Below are 16,659 nucleotides of genomic sequence, written 5' to 3' on the forward strand. Positions count from 1 at the left end.
ATAATTATACCGGCATATGCTGGGTCTGTTGGAGTAAATCCAACATCACAGTTTGCAGCGTTGGATTTAACTATTGATAGCAAAGGCAACATACTACTAGCTGAACCAAATGACAATGCAATCCACCTGTTAGACAAGTCCTTAATGTTTCAAAGACTGCTTCTGACTGGGGAAGATGGACTAACTGGCCCACGCTCTGTGACTCTGGATCCATCGGGTTATCTCTGGGTGGGATGCTCGGACGGACAGATCCGTGTTTTCAACTACCAGTACCTTATGTGTACTGACCGCAAATCTAGATACCTCCACTCCGCTTGATAGTGCGTTTTTAAATACGACAGCTCAAAATATCAATCTAAGCTCTGTTTATAATTAAAATTACACGTACTTTATATGTTTGTATTATACACCCAGCTTATGAATGTTTAGAAAATATAATTTATTTGGAATTAAACTCAAGTTGCTCGCTAGACAGCGCAACCACATCACCGAGTTGTCGTAATGAAATCCGCCAATGCAAGGGTTAATGGGGAGCAAAGTGGACCGAAAACCCTTGGCTAGCGAAGATATCTGCAGCATAATGGGTTTTTTTTTCCTTTTTGTTGTCATTCATATATATATATATATATATATATATATATATATATATATATATATATATATATGTATATATATATATATATATATGGATTTTAAAAACATGTGATCGTTAAAACATTTATTAAAATTAATGTATGTCACTGTACGTACAGTCTGAGACTGGCAATGCCTTCTGGTTTTCGATAATATTTCTAAGATTTTAATGATAGGATTTCTAAGATTTTAATGATATTTTATGTTAGATTAATTATGTTTAATGCAAAACAATTTTCAACAAAACATGGTACAAATATATTAAATGCTTTTAAAGTTAGAAAAACATACACGTATAATATGTCTATAATATGAACATCTATTCTACACAATAAAAATTATGATCTTGATTGTTTGTGCTGTAAACCGGTTAATCGAGAGAGAACTAAATGCCTATCGTTTTATATATTTTGAACTCTGTACCTTATATACTTCTTGTAATCAGATCTTTTTTTCTTTCTCTTGACAAAATTAAATCCCCAAAACCGAACTGGATGAGTTTGAATTTTGTAATCGTCAAATTATGAGCTTCTGCTTCTCATAGATTGTAGGAAAAAGAGCGCCTCCACATTTTACGATTTAATGGATAACTTTTAATATTTGCATATCCATTGTTCTGCAAATATATATATCTATATTCGCAATTGCTCTGTCTGTATATTATGACGTCATAAAGGTGTGGCGTCATATACTTTTCCATGATGTCATAGATTTAAACCACTACGATACATCATGTGTTTTTCTCTCTAACTCCATAAAATTGATGTATTTAATTAAAAGATGTCTCATAATAATAACATTTTAAAGGAATTACTGTTATATCATAGATTCTGTTAACAAATCTATGTGAATTATAAAGATACATTACAGTCTGAATGTTTATTTTTGATGCAATAGCTAAATGTCAAGGTTTAGGCTAATACAGGGTATTTGCGAGTGGTAAAATGCAAATATAAGTAATAAACAACGATTACTTAGTAGATTGTTTATTTCTTAAATAGGATCCTGCTGTTCATCAGTGTATCAAATAGAAAACAAATCTTTTAGAGGCATGGTCACGATTTTGGTCAAATTATTTGTACGATTTTAATGTTTACTGTTTTTAGTACGGCATTTGCAATATGCGACCAAAAATCTGAATCATTTGTTGAGTTATAAGCGAGTAACAGAGCTTACAATTCTTTGCTATGTAAACAAAGCTTTTTTTTTTACATTTTGATTACTGTTGTAGTGACAATTCAAATATTTTAGACCTAAATTGAATGTTAAAACTTAGGAACTATGTTTATTATGCCCCCCTTCGAAGAAGGGAGGGCATATTGCTTTGCTGCTGTCTGTCGGTCGGTCGGTCTGTCGGTCGGTCCACCAACAGTTTCCGTTCATTTTCATCGCAGAGAATGAACATATTGAAATGAAATTTGGTATACATATTTATCATGATGATATCTAGGTCAAATTCGATATTGGGTACGATGGAGCAATTTTCGACAGAGTTATGGCCCTTGGACGTAGAAAAATTTCAGTTATTTGCAGTTTCCACTCATTTTCTTTGCAGAGGGTGCACATATTGATATGAAATTTAGTATACAGGTTTATCTAAATAATATCAATTTGATTTTTGGTACATGTATGATAGAGCGATTTTTGACAGAGTTATGCCCCTGGGACTTAGAAAAATTCCAAATATTTGCAGTTTACGTTTATTTTCTTTGTGGATGTTTCCAAGGGAGGGGGGCATAAGTGTTTCACAAACATCTCTTGTTTATATAATTCAGATAATATTGACACTAAATATTGATTTTTAAAACTTATTCAATGATAATTGACACATTAATTATTCCAATAAGAAGGGAAATCAGTATTTTTTTAAGAAAAGGAGATCAAGTACGGTAAATAAAACAATAGTTCAATGGTTTTTAACAACATTCCTAACTTGATTTAGTTGGAAACAATGTGTCGTGGACAGCTTCATATTTAAATGTACATTTAGTGTTATTGAAAGTTATTGAAAAGTAATTGGAATAACATGCCTTTTTTTAAATGTAAATAATTAAATTACCATTACATGTAATTGAAAATTTGACCAATTACACAGTACTTTCAATAACATCAAAACTTGTATTTAATTACACTCAATTACCATTACAGATTACCATTATCCGATTCTTGTGTCCAATACATTAACATTAGGCCAAAACAGATCATTTTGACTTTGAGTCTGTTAATAAACTAAATATTAAATAAAGGAACACTGGTCAAAATGAGGAAGCATGCTTAGAAAAACAGTTTTTTTGCATTGGTCCTTTTAGTCCACATTGCATTATGAAAAAGCATGCGCAAAGGTGAACATAGTTCGAAAATCCCGCACATTTATCATTTTGTACAAACAACGGAAGAGGATGGTGTCATTCTGTAGGATTTAAATGTTAAAACATGGATTAATGAATGTCCATAGGATTAAGATTTTTTTTCGATCCAAATTTATACGAAAGGACGACGTTAATTGAGCATTTACAATGAGTGAATAAGTTACTTTGATTTTGCCATACATAATTTCTTTTCGTGTTTGGATCTGTAAATTTGAATTTTCATAGATATTCTACGTAGTTTGCGCGTAAAACCTGATAAATTCCCTTCAAATTAAAGAAACCAGAGATTGTTGGGGTTTTTTTTTCTCCCATTGAACCTCCGTGAGTTTACGTTCACATCAATTATCTGCAGCAGTCAAGTATGTTACCTGTACGTGGAAACTTATTGGACAGCTATAGGAAACTTATTGGAGGGTTGCAGGACAATATTTCTGGGGCGGTTTAACATAAGATAACGCCACAAAAATGTTTTAAGTTACAAAAGATATTCATTTGTAAAGGAGGAGTGCACTTATGGGCCCCGGTAAAAAGTGAAAAAATGAAGATTCAATTTAAGCATATTTTTTCCTTAACATTACCTATTGATATCTATTCCATAAGAATTAACAAGTTTTAGCGCTGAATTTATTGTATATATATAAAACGCACTAAGCTTTCCAACATAGTAGGGGTCAGCCGACATTCGTGATTTTGTATAGTAAATCGAGGACGGGCATTCATTTCAAAGCCTTTGTTTACTGTTAACCGAGTACAAACTTATGGAAAAGACAAAATACGCATTATAGATTAAGAAAACTCCTGTGAAAATAAGAAGTTTGTTATACATTAGGCTGGTACCTAAAAATGAAAAACGTTTAAAAATTTCAAGGATTTTCCTATAGCAAGCGAAAGCTTTTACCTACGTTACCCATGTTTGAACCCACACATGGAATAATTTCAAACAATCACGTGGGTTCTATCCAGGTAGACGTTTGTCAAATGTGCTCACTGTAAAACATTGACACGTTTTAAATCGCATTTCATCAACTTTGTACGGTCATGAATGTTTGTTTGATCACTATGGTAATATTTATGCAACTTCAAAGCTTTATTCGATTTTTTTGGCAGACGTAAAATAATGCATAAAGTATAATTCAGCAAACGCGCCAGTCGATCCACCAACAGAACAACGTTGATTTAAATGTCTCCTCCCTCTGATTTATATAGACACAATTGAAGTAGGTTCGGTTCGATTTTTCGGATTTAGATTATTTATAGGCATTTAAAAATCATCAACAATTTTTTAAACTGTATGCTAATTTTGGTGAATTTAAGTGTGCATATAAATCAGAAGTATCCATGAGTGCTTAACTATTACGAGAAAAAAGCAATTTGTTGATATTTCCTACATAAAAACGGCACTGAAAAAGGGCCCATTCTCTATAGCTTAAGTGCACTTGTTCTTTAAACCAAATGTGGAAAGTTGTTCAGAAGTATACCTAGACTAGATTACAAAACCGTATCACGTTACACAACTGTATCAGTCCGATGCAACTAGAACATGTACCGTCAACTTCTGTTGGTTTTCATTCAGTTACTAGCATCATACAGATTAGTCGTGTAATTGTTTGACCTCTATCACGTTGTTGCTAATTAATTTTTCCTCCACCTCAACAATTTTCTCCATGTTGTTTCTGTTTTGAAATGATTCGGATTTTGTCATCGTCAATATCATTAACATTTCAAAAATTCCCGCTAAAACATATAGGAATCCTGAAACACAGAAAATATCAATATTGACTTAAAAATAGATGTGCTTGGCAGCATATTTTTTTAAAAGTACAAGTAAAAGTAGTTTTAAACGCTCAAAGTCAGCACGAACCTGATATGATAAAAATGATAGTAAAATCTTCAGTCTCTCTTTGAATTTTCCCTGAAATGTTTAATATTCATCTAACGAGGTAAAATGTATTGGCAATAATAAAATGAAAATACCAAGTAAGATAAGCAAATACATATATTACATGCATTGGTATTGGTATGTATATTTGTGTATATTAATAATACACTTATCGAAATTTTGGTAATTTTATGTACAAGTCTTACCTCCAATGATTGGACCAATTAAAAACCCGATGCCTCCAATTAACAATTCCATTCCAAAAGCTGTAGGCATTTGTTGAATACCAACAATTTCAATTGTAATAGGTGTGAGAAGCGACCAAACGTTGCTAGAATATATTCCTAGCATCAAAGAGTAGAATACTTTTCCAGGAAAGTAATTGCCTATCAATGGGAGAAAGAAAGTACTCAACCCTAAAATGATGTATGACCCCATATACAATAGTTTTCCATCTACGCGTGGGTCAGAAGCAGCTAATCCTGTCAGAATTCGGGAAAAACAACCCGTAATGCCGTAAAGAGACATAAGGATGGCAGCTTCTGTGTGTGATGAACCTGTGCTCACATAATATTGCGGTAAAAGTAATACAGAAGTATTTACACTCGTACTCCAACAGAAAATGCTAATACAAAATTGTAAATAAGCACCCATTGAAAATATTTTTCGAAGTTCTTGAAAAATCAATTCTACTTTCATCTTAAACGTCATGGAGGTTTCTTTTCTATTGTTTTCTAGTTCATGGGTATCTATGCACATGTTGAACACAACAACTTGCAAGCTGACAGCTGATAGGAGGAGAAATGTTCCATCAATTCCATAGGTCTCAATGAGAAACTCTGTAAACATGGGAAACACCGCCACTCCCATTCCTGCTCCCGCTACCACCACGCCCGTGGCAACCGATGGGTTGTCATGGAAATGAAACCCCGTGGCCAAAACTGTTCCCGAGTATATCATGGATTGACCTAGTCCTGCATAAAAAGATAACCCGTGGGTCTAAATGCAGATACATGTTATGCGATAATTTATGTAATTATTCGAGACATTTTGTTTTCAATACATTTGGAGGTACATTGTGTTAATAGTTACAGACTTCGCATATTTTGCCGTATCTATATACCGGACGACATGTATATTATATAAGATAATGTATGAGGTTTACATTTCAAATAGGAATCTTTTACCTTTTTAATTTTAAGGAATAAATATATTAATGCAATTTTAATATACTGATATTTTTTATTTCTTTAAACATTATTCAGTATGAAAAAGAAATACGATAAGCTTTGTTTTTAAAACGTTATTTAACATCAAACAATTCTTCTGCAATAAATGGTGGTTCTGGTTGGGGCTATTCACTTATTTTAAATTTTTTAAATCGGAACTAAGTGACGTATTTGAGTTACGCTGGACATTGTTGCTCAGTTAAGCGATGTAGCCCTCTTGTATAGGAAGATATAGTTGTGAAAGACGAAGTTTTGTTCATATCAATTTTAATTCAAATGCTTGTTGTAACTGACAATTGGTTTAAGGATTCCCTTAAGTATTATTAGGTTAAATTTTTGGTCGTGGTGTTGTCAAATCCAATCAGCCATAAGGGCTTTATGATAGATTTGATCTCCCCCTGACCGGAATTATCACCTCATAATTTTTTAAAGAATGATTTGTTGCTACTCCTATTTATAGAATTTTCAGCAAAAATATGATTTGATATAAAAATATTAATTTGACATATTATGCTATTATCATTTTTTTAGTTTTGCAAACTCCGCTTTTGCCAAAAAATCGTCATTTGCATTTATTGGATTATACATTAAAAAATCGATTGTGGTCTGGATTATGTATATATATTTTTTATTTTTTTTTGGGGGGGGGGTGTTTTAGTTTTGTTTTTTACATCAGAAATTACGTTACCTGTTAAAGTGACGTTTGCCATTGTTGCTAAGGTAAGCAATCTTGTACTCTTATTGGAAATGGAAGTTGAATTAGTTAAAGACTAAGAATTGATCATATCAAAATTACTTACAGCAATATAAGCTATATTTTTTAGAATTTTATTTTGCTGCAAAAACCTGCTAGTATGCTAAGTCAGCATGTAACTTAAATTGTTATGATAAATAATATTTGAAAAAATCATTAATTCTTGTCAGAAGAAAGATTTCTCTTCTAAGGAATATATAGCAGATCAATTTTTGACAATTATTCAATTATGTTTCAAAATGCCTTACCCACAAAAATAAGGCTAACAAATATTTTCAAAAATAAAACTATGATATTTTTGTCATTTTAGTAGAAATTAAGATTTTTGTAAATAAAAATCAGCGTGAAAATGCACCTCACAAATGTTATGAAGATAAAATAGTTCTGGGGCCCGTTTCACTAAAAGGCGTAAGATACGACGAAACTTAAGTTAGGCCTTAGGGCGTACGCCAAAATTTAGTCCGGCGTAAACTGCGTTTCACTAAGAGGCGTACGCCTGGCCGTTAACACTAGTATCGGACTAAGTTAAGGCCAGACTTACGTCCTTGACAACGAGCTTATGCACATGCGCAGACAGATGATAAACAGTAGAAAGGAAGATAGATAGATAAATATATAGATATATAGATAGATATATATTCTTTAGATAGATAAAAAGATAGAAACTTGTCAATTGTGTTTGCGTGAGAGAGAGAGAGAGAGAGAGAGAGAGAGAGAGAGAGAGAGAGAGAGAGAGAGAGAGAGAGAGAATCGTAAAGTATTCATGCATATTAATCCTGTTAAATGACAAAATCACACAGCAAAACTTGTTAAAATGTTTTATTTGAAAGATATATTTGATGAAGCATGTAGGGTATGTTCATTCAAAATCATTAACTCAACAGAACTATTTTGTTATCGATATCTCCGGGAATTTAACATGTTTCGAACACCCTTGGAATTTCTATTTTGATCATGCGTCAATTATGACCCGAGTATAAATATTTTTTTATTAAATTTTCTGGTTTCCTCTTGCTATATCATTGAAAGAAAATCAGTGAATTTGTTTAAAAATAGAAAATATAGCGAATTAATGCAGTAATGAGCTTTTTAACCATGGATTAGACAATTTTAAGCAAGCATCGAACAACCATTCAACAGATACTAAAAATAGCGATATTTTAATATTTAATGCAAAAAAAACAACAACAAAAAACGAAGAAGCTTGGATAAATATATTTATTACTTTCATATTAAGATTTTTGTAAATGTGTGTGGCAGACGTATGGTGGACTCAACATAAACTACCTAAGTACACTTACATGTGTAATTTAGTATATTGAACGAGGCTTCATATTAATTTGAAGCTAATAAAGAGGATGTGTATGTAACTAACAAAATAAAACATATTTAATCTGGAGTCAATGTTTTGCATCGGTTGTATCATAAATAAATTATCTAATATTTAAAAACATTAGGGACTTTTGACGACTCTAAAACATAGTTCGAGCTTTCATCATATTTTTAACAATACTGAAAATACTTTTGTGATTAACCTTAGTTAGACTACCTAAGCTAACACCTTTTACTCACCAAAAATAAAATAAAAAAAGGAAAATATAAAAGTCAATAATTTACTTAATGAGTTTTAAATTTCAAAATATCCCGCTCACACATATTTTGCGTGGAAGTGGGGGGGGGGGGGGGGGTGAAGTGCTTGAACTGCCAGACATTTCTTATACAAATATACCTTTGTACTACATATGCATCATGTATGTTTATTTTCTGCATTATTCATTGCCCAATTTACTAAAAAATATGAAACGTAAATCAAATTATTGAATAAACATAATCGAATGAAAACTATATATCGATTGTCTAAATATGTCATTTTAACATGTAAACGGCAATTGCAATTTATATAAAGAATGTGCATAAAACATGGTAAGAAAGTTTCTAATCAAGAATTGGTACCACCTATCAAAACTCTTTTTTTTCTTAATTTCATATGAAATTAATAACATTTACATGACAAATTGTACAATTTAACATTACGGTCAGCACCGATATTCTCAGCATCAGAATTAGCAATCATTTATGTTTACGCCATAAGTTACGACTACCCTTGGCTAGGTGTAGATTTTTGTCTTAACTTAAGGCGGGCGCAAAGTTACGCCTTTTAGTGAAACGGACCTTGGTCCAAATATTGGACTTAGTCCGGACTTACGACAGGCGTAAGGTTACGCCGGGCGTACGCCTTTTAGTGAAACGGGCCCCTGGGGAAGCGTTATTTCTTACTATAGTTTCCAAATGAAATCAATTAATTGCATATAAACAGCATGTGCAGACTGTTCGATTATCTCGTTGATATATAGAACATCTAAAGTTAAACATTTTTCGATTTTACATTATAATATTTAACTTATCGGCATGTCAAAATTCAAACTAAAAAACAATTAATGCAGTATTGAAGGAGTTGTTCAGGCAAATTTGACTAAAAATGAGAATTCAGATTTAGGGCAATATGTGAGTACCTGCAACAATTCCATAACTGAAGACTACAATCTCAATACTTGACACAAAACTGGAAACCATAAATCCCACAAAGCTCAGGAAAGATCCAAGGAAAATGGTCGACCGACATGACAAGGCATTCACAGCGACACTGGAGATAGGACCTAAAAATTAACATAACAAATCAAAGTACGTATTTAACAACTCAAAGAGATTCAAAGTGACTTGAAACAAGCATGTCTATGTGGCCTCGACTGTAAGTCGGTGTAATTTCACTGAAAGCCTATAAGTATATCGATACACGGATAAAGTCCATGTATCATTTTTCCCTTTCTGTGAAAACTACCGACTACAATACAGCAGATCAAGTAATTTCAAATCTAAGGCATACTATTCGGTCTTCCCATAAACTAGAGTTATCGTTACTGAAAGAGTTATCTTCCCCTCATAGCAGGTATGCATTACTTCCGGTTATTTGAAGATGAGTAAGCAGTGCGGGAGTTTACATATCCGACGTCAATTAATAACGACTTTTCTTACAGCAAAAACATTTGATGATATTTAAATTACCAAACAGAAAACATCAAAAGTTATCTAAAAAATTAAAATGAATGCAAAGAATGCGTTTGAATACAATGTATAACGTGATGTACATAGTTTTGCTTATTCGGCAAACATTGCGAGTGAATGACATTTACGATTCTTTTTTGGGGGTGACATTACTACTTTTGTGTGCTAACGGATGGATAGTGGTATTGTGGTTTCTCTGATAAAATGAACCCACCTGTTACACAGAAATAAAAGATGTTATAAATATTAGAGTGGGAGGAGTTGAAAATCAACTTTCTTCTTTAGAAATCAAATATAGAAATATATATTCTTAACGAACTGTCCCTATTTTTTTTCTTCTGAGCACAACGCAAAAAACAATATAGACCTAAGGGAAAGTATGCATTTATATAATTCTGATTAAATTCAAAGATACATAAATATACGAGATACCCCTCCCTCCCCCCCCCCCCCCCCCCCCCCCCCCCCCGCTATTTTCACAGACTGGGATTTTGAAAATGTGTAAAGTGATTTTTTTAGTTTATTAATTGTTTTTCGTCTTGATTTTCGTTTGGTCGGTCTGCTCTTCTAACCCCCAGCACACTTTTTCAAAATACGATGTTTGCGCTAGCCTGTTGAGATGCATTCGTTCGAAATGCCATGCTCTCATGAAAAAAAATATGTATGTACACGCAGTGGGTATTGGTATCTTACCAGGTACCGACGGTCATCAATTCAGGCAGCTGTAGTGTACCTGTCATGCAGGATGTTTAATCGATGACAATCATTTGAATTTCTTAACAAAACAGATTTGTTGTATAAAATAGATACCGGTATTAGAGGGTTAAGAGGAATGACAGCATTGAAAATAGAGCTCAGTGCTCTTAAATAGAGATATCATCGAAATTTGAATTTGTCTTTGGTTTAAAATAAGAGATCCCTTTTCTTTTAAGTCTTTGAGGAGACGCTTAAACAATTTTTTGTAGTCTGTTTGTTTTACTATTAGTACATTTATTACTTTTATCATTTATCTCATTGCCCTTTACATAATTGAACTGGTCTTTATTCACGTACCATCTATAGCAAACACCATTTTAGGAATAAACTTCTTATGAAAAATTAAGAATGGAATGAACTATATATAAAAATATAGGAGTGAATGTTGTCAATCAAAATCGGAACGCAACTTTAAATCAAAACGTGATTGCAAGCGGTCTATGCGAAAAATTGCGCAAAAGCTAGGTTGCAGATGTTTTTATCCATTATCTCTTAAATTCCCATGATGGTGAAATTGAAATATATAGTCATTCATTTATCTAAATGAAATCCATCAAGAGTAAGTATAGTAAGGTCCGCCAATGTTCAGTGCAGATACATACATACGTAGGTATAATGCCTATCTTTGTACCTCGACCTCCTGATAGATTGAAATATTCTCTTTTGAGAGGTGGACAGACAAAACCATCCATGTCTTTAGGATTGCTTTGCATGTCTACTTCTCTGTATAATAAAATGTACATGTATCAGCAGCGCTCTTCTAAAACCACACACTTCACCGCCAGCAACTGCATTATTTATTGGTAGATGGAAGGCGCGTGGCATCAAGGGGGGGGGGGGGGGGGGGGCACCCTCCCCTCTTCTTGCAAAAGATATTTTTCATAAATTTACATATAAAAAAGTGAATAAAAAAGTTACCCCCCCCCCTTACCTTTTTCGTAGTAAATAAATAAAAAGTGAATCTGTGAAAAGAATGAAATGAATCATTATTTAAGCTAGGTCTGCTGTACAGTAAAGTACATTATACCCCCCCCCCCCCCCCCCCAACGGATTAGGATTTTCACGATTTGAGAGGTTGTAATTTTCTTTTTCTTTTTTTAAATTTTCTGGTTAAGTAGTTTTTTTTTTATGAGCCCCCCCCCCTCCCAATCCACGTTCAAAAACCATGGTATGTGCCTGGATATGGTACGATTAGGCGCGATCGTCAAATCTCTGTACTTTTTTTTTTTTAGTATTTTAGTATAACAGCATCTTTTAATTGCACAGTCGTCTTTCTATTTTGACAATTTACACCAATAACCGATTAAACAAGACAAAAAACGTTTGTTTCAACCATTTGTTTATAGTGGTTACATAGCGCTATACCTGCTCTAATGGAGAGATAACTCGTGTTACGAACGATAACTCCAGGTTATGAAAATCCCGAATAGCATTAAATCATAATTTTTTAAAGTATACAGTCTCATAACTGCAGCGGTGTGTGCATACAAATTGAGTAACGCGCGTTGCCCGTCATGAAAACTTGTAAGCACACATCGCCGCAGTTATGAGACTGTATACTTTTAAAAAATCATGATCTAATGCTTTATATTTACTTTTTTTGATTTTATGCATTGTCTGCAAATGTGATTTATACCTTACAATTCTTATCTTATCCTAAGGGTTAGTTCATATTAATGGAAGAGCCACTGTAACAGCCATAAGCGTGAACTTTCATTTCTGCTTCGGACTTTGCAATTTTAAGCGTTCAACGTTTGTGACGTCATAATAAAACTCGTCATTTTAACCTTTGATTACCCTGTGTGCATTGTAGTGTTATAATTGCCGTAGCTTTCAACACATTATACAAGCAGAAAATATGTGTTATGTAAACATAGAGCATTTAATTTCTACTGTAGTTGAATTAATATATTGGGCATCAATTTTTGAAGATTCAAATGCAAATTAAGTGATAAAATTATAAAGAAATTAGAGTATGCTTAATCAGGAATTCTACACCTCAATCATTAAATCATCAGGAAGAGGAACGATAAAAATACATCAGTGTTTCTCCATGGAAGTCACTAAAATGCAAGTGTTAAACAAGCAGAGAAAGGAGAGAGAGAGAGAGAGGAGAGAGAGAGAGAGAAATATGTAGATCGAACCTTATTCTTACCAGCTAGACAAAGAAGGCTTGAAAATAGAGCACCTGCCCAGAAAACCACATTAGGAGACTTCTTGTGTTTCTCCAGTAGACCAAGGTGTATTATTCCTGCGGAATAGCCGATATTCGTTCCAAGAAAAGCGTTCATTAGTCCGGCTAACATGATCACCGCACGTCGACGCTGCCGGCGCATGGTTACCTGAAATTATATATAACTCTTACTTGGTTCAAAGTAAAATTTAATCATAATTAATTGAACTTAAAGTTAAAAAGTCTGAAATTACAGAATTTCAAAGGACAAATATATTAAAATAGAAATTAATTCCACAACTATAAAGTATATCAGATATGGTGGACTATAAAGCAAGAAAATGCTTTTAATGGTATACAAGTATATATATGTGATAAGAAAGATTTGTAGATAGCCATTGAAGACAATACAGTCATAAATATTTACAATATAAGCCGCTCTCTTTGTTGATTCATACGGATGTAAGAGAGGCAAATGTCTTTTCATTTAGAATTAAATTTCCTCTGTTATTTTTTAAATTGATTTTAATCAACTCTCCTATGCAGTAACTCTGGAAAACCGGAGGTAAAACAGTATTTGGACCTAAGTTCAAATTATTAGCGCTGCAAAACGTAGTACTTGAAAAAATCGATAAATTCTATGTAAAGTATTCAGCATTGTTTTAAAAGGAAATTTATTCATAAATACCTTTAATATAGTCAGAACGGTACAAACAATTTAGAGTTTTCCTACGCCAGAGTTCGATTACAGTGGTAGCGTTTTGAATAAAGGACAGACTATCAAATATAAAGATAGAATCAGTACTGGCGCAGACTAGACTTTATTATCATTTGTTTGTTAAAAATTGCTTTTGTACACTCTTCCAGAAATATTCTTTGTATATCAACTACGCAAGTTTCAAATAGTACTATAAAACATGTGACCTGTTCCAAAAAACTAAATCTCATCCAGCATTTGAAAAATATGCTCCGATTAGCACCAAAGCCTGTCATGTGCATCAGTATCATATAACGCACCATCCATGCAAGTTTGGTAAAGTTAGGACCAGTAATAACAAAGATATAATCATCAGAGGGCACCTGATCCGGAAACTTTAACTAGCTCTTAAAACCTTAATCTCCACCAGCATCCACATTTAATAGCTCAGATTTAGCATTCATGCCCGTCATGTGCAATAGTAACATAAGTAACACCATACATTCAAGTTTGATGAAGTTAGGACCAGTAGTGATATAGATATTGCTATCAAAGGGCACCTTTACCAAAAACTTTAACCTACTCCAAAAACCGTAACCTCCTCCAGGATCTAAAATTCATGGCCCAGATTCAGCTGTGAAGTCTTTTAAGTCCATGTGTTGGTCCAGTTGCATTATCCATGCAAGTTTGGTGAAGATAGGACAAGTAATAACTTAGATACAGGACCTGCAACAGGTCTGACGCCGACTTCGACGCCGAGGGTATAGCATAAGCCCCCCCCCCCCACCCCCCCCCCCCCCCCCCCCGACTTCGTCTCGTTGAGCTAGAAACAAAAGTTTAATCTATGCCTTGAAAGACACATTTTAAGAAGGTAGGATTCCTTCTTAACTGCAGACGAATACAGGGTCAGAGTGGATCAATAGATGGACCAAGCAGTATTTGAGGAGAGAAGATGAACAATATTTCGTCACACAAAATGTCAAACACGCTAATTAAGCGGAAAGATTCCCAAGAACATTTAAAGTCATGATGTAACGCTACTTCACTCATAATCGCACATGTGATCCGTTAAAATTTTACATGACATCGTTCGAAATATAACAGCCGAACACCTAGGTCCATGAAACTCCAAGAGAACGAAACAAATGGGAAAACAGTTACTATGAGGATGTGTTGAAACCATGTGCGGTTAAAAAGAACAAAAAATATAAACCGCACAAACGATTCGAAACAAAAGTGGGAGATTATGTCAGATTGTCTGGAATTGGGCACATGGCGAAAGTACGAAAAAAATGGACTGAGGAGGTCTTCATTGTTAACAAAAGATTTTTACGTCAGTAAATAATCAGTATACAAAGTCGTTATTAAAGTAAAAAAAAACCATTTACGAAACGTTTTATGAATCAGGAATTTAGAGGATTGATAAATAAATACAAAAGAAGATGATAGAAAGAAATGTACGGAAAGACGAAGACGGAAGTGTTGGTCAAATGACAAGGATATAATGAAAAAAGGATATAGATCTGGAAAAGGCAGTTACCCATGTTCTTAATAAATATAGACAAGAGATTGATCAGCCGTTGGAGGCCGAAAATAGTTTTTTCCTAGGACGATATTGAAGAAGAGTGTGACGATGGGGAAATAAATAAATAATATTATACACTTGATTTAACATTATGAAACAAGAAAACAAAGTCCTTTACAAAGTTTAATTTTAGACTATCAAAATGAAATGTTATATGATGAAGATGTATTCACAAATAGTGTAACAAAATGAATCAGAGATGATGATGTACAAAATCAATAGATATCTGTAACAAAAGATTTATCCATAATTGATAATGTTCAAAATAGACCATTCCTGCATATAGCATTCTTCCAGGCATATTTCTATGAAAAAACACACCCTTCATTTATATATCAGCTCGAAATAAAGCCGTCCGGGTCCTCCATCTTAATAAGGGGAAAATCAGAAAACAAAATAAGTTTGTTGTACTCTTCCACTTTTGCTACTTTATTATTTACCAGATTTATGAAACATGAAAATGAAATAAATGATTATGTTACAATATGTTTGTAAAATTAAATATAAAATTATGAATTTATGATTCTTTATGCCATCATTAAATCTGTGCAACAAAATAAGGTAGGTCTTGTTAAGGTCTTCCGTTTCCAACGGAAGACCTTCTTGTTATTGCTTTGTTTCTGTTTCCCTTATTATTATTCTTTTTTTTTCTTACGCATTTTTGTGCACGCGAGTTCTCGGGAACGGCTTGACTGATTTTAATGAACTTTTCAGAACTAACACATATTGATCTGAACCTTATTGGAAATTTTTTATATTGATGACGTCACTTCCGTTTTAGAGATATTGACGTTTTTACGATTTTTAGAGGGTCGGCTTGTCCGGTGATTTTCTCCTAAACGAAAACAGATATTTGATTCAAATTTTCAGGGTTTGTAGACCTATGATTGTGGATATGACAGAAGCATTTTCATTGTTTTGTGACAAAAAACACCGAAGCTCGCCTGAGCTTAAAAATTGAGATTATTTTGCAAAAGTATTTTGTTAAGACTTATAGAACAAAAAAACTTTAAAAAGTCAAGAACTTTCATTTGACATCATGGAAAAGGGGCTGGCCCTTTAAATTAAGGGCCGAAAGGGCTCTAAAGTATTTAATAATATCTTTTTAATGTGAAATATTTTGTAATACGTTATTTAAGCAATTATGTTCATCGTAACGTTATGTACCTATACATGACAATTGTTTACTCCTTTGTTACGTATTTAGGGATTTTAAGGGGCTAGCAGTCCGAAATTTTGATCTTTTATATCTGAAAATGGAGAGAAATTTTAAATAACAATGTTTAACGAAAGATGCTCCAAATAATGTCGTTAACAATTTGCAACCATAATTTTTTTGTTATCCGGTCTCTAAAAGGAGTTAAAGGGTCGGCCCCTAAAACAATCTCTTCCAGATATCTCAAGAACGGTACATAATTTCTACATACTTGTTGAACAAAATGTGTTTGAGCTTTCTTCTTATATCAAGAAAAAGGGACGGGCTATTCAAATTAGGGGTCGATAGAGTTCTAAAGTCTTTTA

The 16,659-nt window shown here is 33.3% G+C and overlaps 1 protein-coding gene across 4 annotated transcripts in view; it reads right to left on the reverse strand.

The window, feature by feature from the left end:
* Positions 1 to 620: 620 nt before the first annotated feature.
* The window catches only part of LOC105333090 (monocarboxylate transporter 6), a 31,850-nt gene continuing 15,811 nt past the window's right edge, over positions 621 to 16,659 (reverse strand). For 3 of the 4 annotated variants that reach the window (XM_034467525.2, XM_011435908.4, XM_011435909.4), the window contains exons 2-6: positions 12,839 to 13,025; positions 9,378 to 9,521; positions 5,088 to 5,855; positions 4,864 to 4,914; positions 621 to 4,754 (exon numbers count right to left, since the gene is read on the reverse strand). In XM_034467525.2, the coding sequence (XP_034323416.2) occupies positions 4,594 to 4,754; positions 4,864 to 4,914; positions 5,088 to 5,855; positions 9,378 to 9,521; positions 12,839 to 13,019 (1,305 nt within the window). In that variant the 5' untranslated portion in view covers positions 13,020 to 13,025 and the 3' untranslated portion in view covers positions 621 to 4,593. The remainder of the gene's footprint in view (positions 4,755 to 4,863; positions 4,915 to 5,087; positions 5,856 to 9,377; positions 9,522 to 12,838; positions 13,026 to 16,659) is intronic. The other variant, XM_034467527.2, reaches the window with a different exon arrangement.

Source organism: Magallana gigas, chromosome 6 (assembly GCF_963853765.1).
Source record: "Magallana gigas chromosome 6, xbMagGiga1.1, whole genome shotgun sequence".
NCBI classification, from domain to species: Eukaryota; Metazoa; Mollusca; class Bivalvia; order Ostreida; family Ostreidae; genus Magallana; species Magallana gigas.